We start from the raw sequence: 5,909 nt of genomic DNA, 5'->3' as shown, positions 1-5,909 counted from the left end.
AAGTGGGAGACCTTGTAAAACCCGGGCCTTGATAAGCCAGAGAGAAGCACTGCAGAGGGGAAATGAGAAACATTCCCAGTTCTGGGGGCTCCCGTGTCATTAGCGTCCAGCTTCATTCCCGACTGACTTCCTTTCCTTTTATCTCCGGATCTGACTCACAAGACGTGGGTTTTGCAGGCCCTGCTGGGAGCACAGCCTCCTCCGGCAGCCAAGGTACCGTGGGAGGAAGCCCGGGTGAAGACGGGTCCTGGGTGCTGGCAACCAGCCTGCCCGAAGAGGGAGGAGGTGACTTCCTGGCTCCTTTGGCTTCTGGAGCAAAGTCTCTGGACAAACTGTCCAGCAGCGAGGAGCAAACAAGCCAGTTTGGTGTGGTGGTGAAGTGCGCGGACTCTAATCTGGGAGAACCGGGTTTGATTCCCCACTCCTCCACTTGCACCTGGCTGGATGACCTTGTGCAGACCGTAGCTCTGATAAGAGCTGTCCTTGAAAAAGAGCCGTTTCTGTCAAGAGCTCTCTCAGCCCCACCTTCCTCACAGGGTGTCTGTTATGGGGAGGGGAAGGGAAAGGAGTTTGTAAGCCGCTCTGAGACACCTTTGAGCAGTGAAGGGCAGGGGTATAAATCCAATCTCTACCGGGTAAATTGGTGGAAACCGTTATTAAGGAAAGAATTAGTAGGCACATAGATGAACAAAACCTATTGAGGCAGACTCAGCACGGTTTCTGTAAGGGAAGATCTTGTCTCACTAACCTGTTAGTGTTCTTTGAGGGGGTGAACAAACATGTGGACAAGGGGGATCCAATAGATATTATTTACCTTGACTTCCAGAAAGCTTTTGATAAAGTTCCTCATCAAAGGCTCCTAAGTAAGCTCAAAAATCATGGGATAGAAGGACAAGTCCTTTTATGGATCAAAAACTGGCTAGTTCATAGAAAACAGAGAGTGAGTGTAGGTGGGCAATTTTCTCAGTGGAGGGTGGTAAGCAGTGGGGTACCGCAGGGATCAGTACTTGGTCCACTGCTTTTTAACTTGTTCATTAATGATTTGGAGATGGGAGTAAGCAGTGAAGTGGCTAAATTTGCGGATGATACAAAGTTGTTCAGGGTGGTGAAAACCAGTGAGGATTGTGAGGCACTCCAAGGGGATCTGTCAAGGATGGGCGAGTGGGCGTCAACATGGCAAATGGGGTTCAATGTGGCCAAGTGCAAGGTGATGCACATTGGAGCCAAAAATCCTAAATATAAATACACATTGATGGGGTCTGAACTGGCAGAGACTGAGCAAGAGAGAGATCTTGGAGTTGTAGTGGATAACTCACTGAAAATGTCGAGACAGTGTGTGACTGCAATAAAGAAGGCCAATGCTATGCTGGGGATTATTAGGAAGGGTATTGAAAACAGATCAGCCAATATAATAATGCCCCTATATAAATCAATGGTGAGACCTCATTTGGAATACTGTGTGCAGTTCTGGTCACCACACCTTAAAAAGGATATTATAGCTTTGGAAAAAGTGCAGAAAAGGGCAACTCGAATGATAAAAGGGTTGGAACACTTTCCCTATGAGGAAAGGTTAAAGCGCTTAGGGCTCTTTAGCTTGGAGAAAAGACGACTGAGGGGTGACATGATCGAGGTTTATAAGATTATGCATGGGAAAGAGCAGGTAGAGAAAGAGGTACTTTTCTCCCTTTCTCACAATACAAGAACTCGTGGGCACTCCATGAAACTGCAGAGCGGTCGGGTTAGAACGGATAAAAGGAAGTACTTCTTCACCCAAAGAGTGATTAACACTTGGAATTCACTGCCACAGGAAGTGGTGGGTGCTACAAGCATGGATGGCTTCAAAAGGGAATTAGATAAGCATATGGAGCAGAGGTCCATCAGTGGCTATTAGCCACAAGGTATAGCTAGGGGCTCTGGGGCAAGTGATGCTCTGTCTTCTTGGTGCTTGGGGGGGGTCAACAGTGGGAGGGCTTCTAATGTCCTGGCCCCACTGCTGGACCTCCTGATGGCACTGGTATTTCTGGCCACTGTGTGACACAGAGTGTTGGACTGGATGGGCCTTTGGCCTGATCCAACATTGGCGTCTCTTATGTTCTTATGTTCTCTTATGTTCTTCTTTGCCGATTAAAACTTCTCAAGTCCATTTCGTTCAAGGCAAATCCCAGGGAGCTGAAAGAAGTGGCAGCACAGCTTTTCTCGGAAGAAGTCTCACTGGACAATGTGTAGCTCTGTCTCAAACTTGCCTTTTTTGGGGGGTAAAGTGATGGGAGGAGGGGCAGAGCAACTCCAGACTCATCTGGGTAAGACATCATCCCTTGACCCTTTGCGATCATACTTAAGGCTGTAGTTCTGTCAGAGCTGCTCCCTCAAGGACAGTTCTCTCCGAGCTCTCTCAGCCCCACCTACCTCACAGGGTGTCTGTTGTGGGGAGGGGACAGGAAAGGAGATTGTAAACTGCTCTGAGACTCCGAGAGAAGGGTGGGGTATAAATCCAATCTCTTCTTCTAAAACAAGCTTCTGACCCTTGTGGTTACACGCAAGCTCAGAACTTGGTTCTGTCTGCAGGATTTGGCAGGCTGATTTCAGCAAGTTTCTAGTCCACATGTCCCTTGAAGGTAAGCACATGGAGTGTGTGTGTGTGTGTGTGTGTGTGTGTGTGTGTGTGTGAGAGAGAGAGAGAGAGAGAGAGAGAGAGAGAGAGAGACCTAACATTTTACTAGGGCTCAAGAGCGCCACCTAGAGTGTCTGGGATCTCATGCCCCTGGGGTTTACATTAGAATGTATTTGTCATGGAAGTTCAGAGGCATTACCAGATGCTTGGGGGGTGGGACTAACATTAACTGATTTTCTAATTGGTAACAGCAGCCTCTGACATCAGAGATGGGGATTTACATGGGACTGGCTAAGTCAGCGGGTGGCTCTTAGAGAGGAGGTTGGCTTAGATCTTGATGCCATTGAACATAAGTATCTAGACATCTGGGATTTCCCCCAATATTCAGTGGAAACTGGGGTCCACAGGAGGATCAGTAGGGGTTAAAGACCCCTCTGACATCTTGTTACGGCAAGGAACATGGTCCGAGGAACCTGCTACAGCCTAGGTCATGTGCACTTAGATCAACTGCACTGTTTGAAAGTCTGTCTCCTGTGTTATCGTGTGCCTTTTCACTGTATTTTGTTTTGCTTTTTTGAAATTCATTTAGTACAATCGATTTCTCTGGGATATTTCTCCTAATCTCTTCCCTATGTTCCACGGGAGCCTTTGACTGAGGGAGTTTCCCAGCAAGCAAAGTCATCTCCCCCCCTTCATGCCAAATATCCCAGGAAGCCTCAGGCGCCAGGGAATGGACTAGGACTAGGAACACCTTCTGCCATAGCTTTGCTGAACTCAGGCAAGAGTGGCCCCAAACCAGTGACTGACTGGGGACCCCGTGAAAGCTACTCAAAGGCAGAGGTCATTTTGTAGAAAAAGAGGTGCAGGAGCTCATTGGCATAACTTATTTGCATATGCCACACCCCCTGACATCACTGGAAATGTGTCAGAAGGCAGCACCCACCGCTCAGGCTCCACTGGACTGTTTTGGATTGCCAGCTATTGGGGGGGGGGGAGGAACGTGCAGATCTGTCCTCGCAGAGGAGGGAGAGCTTGTACCTGAATAAAACTTGGTCTTAAAGGTGCCACTGGACTGTTTTGGATCGGGGAGCCTGGGGGAGCTCTGCAGCTTACCTGGCTGCTTCTTACTCTGACTGAGGGCTGCTGGGAGCAGGGGGTGGGGCTTGTTGCATGTGCCCGCCCCCTGGGCTCTTTACTGCCGGAGCTGCGCTCCTGCAGGAAATGACCCCCTGCCCAGAGGTGTAAATACTGGGTCTGTGGTCAAAGGGATAGCAAAATACAATACTGAGTGGAAACCATCTTTAGGGGGACACCAGTGAGGCCAGCTTGTCGCTTTGCAAGCATAAGGGCTGGAGAGACCGGGGGGGGGGGGGCCCTGCCAGAACCATGGTTTGCTCAGTGCAGACATCAGCCATGGCTAAAGCAAGCCATGTGCTACAAACTCACTTCAAGACAAGGCAAACAGAACCACAGTTTGAGTATTCAGATGCAGTGCTAAACCAAGGTAGAGGAAGGCGAGCCTGAAGTGTCTCATTGGCACACTGTCCCTGAATAGGGATTCAAAAGCAAATGCTTTGGGTCCATCCCAATGGATTTTTAGGTTGCATGCAGAGAAGGAGACTGGGGGGGGGGGCGTGATTGCTCTCTTTAAGTATCTGAAGGGCTGTCACTTAGAAGAGGGCAGGAAGCTGTTCCTGTTGGCAGCAGAGGAGAGGATGGGCAGTCATGGGTTTAAATTAAAGGCGGGAAGGTACCAGCTGGGCATTGGGGAAAACTTTTTTACAGTAAGTTGTGCAACAGTGGAATCAGCTCCCCCTCGCTGGCAGTCTTTAAGCAGCGGCTGGACAAACGCTGGACAGGGATGCGTTAGGCTGGTCCTGCATTGAGCAGGGGTGTGGGGTGTGTGGATAAGATGGCCTGTATGGACCCTTCCATGTCGGAAGCAGTGCAGAAATACTGTTGGCTGGAACCAGGGCAGCAAAGCTGAACAGGCCCCATGAAAGCGGAGGCAGCCCATTCCAACAGGTGTGTTCTTGACTCTTCTCCCCCAACCTTTCTATCCATGCAGGGCTTAATGGGAAGGTCCTTGGACTCGGGAGCCCCCCACCCATGAGTAACCGCTCCCTCAGATCTAGAACAATGTCACCCATGCATGTGGGGCGGGGGGAAAGAAATCAGCTCCCTGCCCTCTTTTTGGCAACCCAGGTGCCAAGGAAACTTGGTTTTGGTGCCGCTGGGTAGGCTTTTGCACTTCTGACTGGAAACTCCCAAGTCGCTCTCATGCCACTCACCTTGCTGAGCCGGGAATCGAACGCAAGCGAGGTGGAGGACTTGGAGGTCTTCATGCCCACAGATGCGGCGGGCAGAGGCTTCCCTCGCTCTGTCCCGTGGCCCCCCTGTTTAGACACGGCACTCCATGGCCTGGCAGTGCTTTTCATTTTCCTTCCAGGTGTGTGTGTGGGGGGTCGATCTGGCAAAGAGAGAGAGAGAGAGAGACCACGTTAATAGTGTGAAAGCTTCTGGGTCCAAAGAAGAGACCAGCCTGAAGAACATCTGGCATTGCTTTACAGAGCAGCTGGATGGATACATGCTACAGACTCTCTGATCTCCTCGAGACAGAGATCCAACAGAGGCTCACAGGAGGAGCCTTCAAACGACTGCATTCTCAGCACGGCTTTCACCCCCTGTGGCCGCCACTGAAGGGGCACCTCCATGCCACTCCATGCTAACCATGCCATGCAGTTAGCAACAGAGGGGCAGCTGCCCGTTCTCACCTGGTCAGTGCCTCACCAGGCGGTCCGCGGCTGGTGAGTCTGGAGCAGGTGAGTCCGAGTGAATAACCCCACAAGGGCAAGGGAGAAGCGGCTCACACTGGGGCCAGATGACTCCGTTAGAGCTGGCATCTTTATGAGTGGAGCCCTATTGGCCCCTGGAGTCAACCAGGGATGCTCAAACTCCTGTGGGTTTGGAGCACCTGTTAATCACCCAGTGTGAATATGGAAAGTATGCAGACGGGAGTGATCTCAGCTCAACATACTTTTACTTAGTTCAGAACAAGACAAAGAGCCGGCTCGCAGGCCGGTGTACATAACCCAGGAAACACCCCCACACACCACACCCGTGATTGGCTATTTACAGTGTCCGAGAGATCCATAGGCTCTCGGTCGGGATCCGAGCCCTCCTATTGGTGCGGGCTAGGATCCACTTGACCCTTTGTTCTCATTCCCGAAGCTCTGCTACTTCACCTGACCGCGTGGCGACCAGGTCGCCTCCGCAGTCGGGGATGAATACATTACAC

At 50.9% G+C, this 5,909-nt stretch overlaps 1 protein-coding gene across 2 annotated transcripts in view; it reads right to left on the bottom strand.

Annotated features, from left to right (window-relative positions):
• Positions 1–5,072, bottom strand: part of SPECC1 (sperm antigen with calponin homology and coiled-coil domains 1) — a 134,530-nt gene extending 129,458 nt beyond the window's left edge. For both annotated transcript variants that reach the window (XM_015422065.1, XM_015422067.1), the window contains exon 1: positions 4,903–5,072. In XM_015422065.1, the coding sequence (XP_015277551.1) occupies positions 4,903–5,049 (147 nt within the window). In that variant the 5' untranslated portion in view covers positions 5,050–5,072. The remainder of the gene's footprint in view (positions 1–4,902) is intronic.
• Positions 5,073–5,909: the final 837 nt, after the last annotated feature.

Source organism: Gekko japonicus, unplaced genomic scaffold (genome assembly GCF_001447785.1).
Source record: "Gekko japonicus isolate JY-2015 unplaced genomic scaffold, Gekko_japonicus_V1.1 scaffold182, whole genome shotgun sequence".
Taxonomy (NCBI): Eukaryota; Metazoa; Chordata; class Lepidosauria; order Squamata; family Gekkonidae; genus Gekko; species Gekko japonicus.
This window is presented reverse-complemented; position numbering and strand designations above follow the sequence as displayed.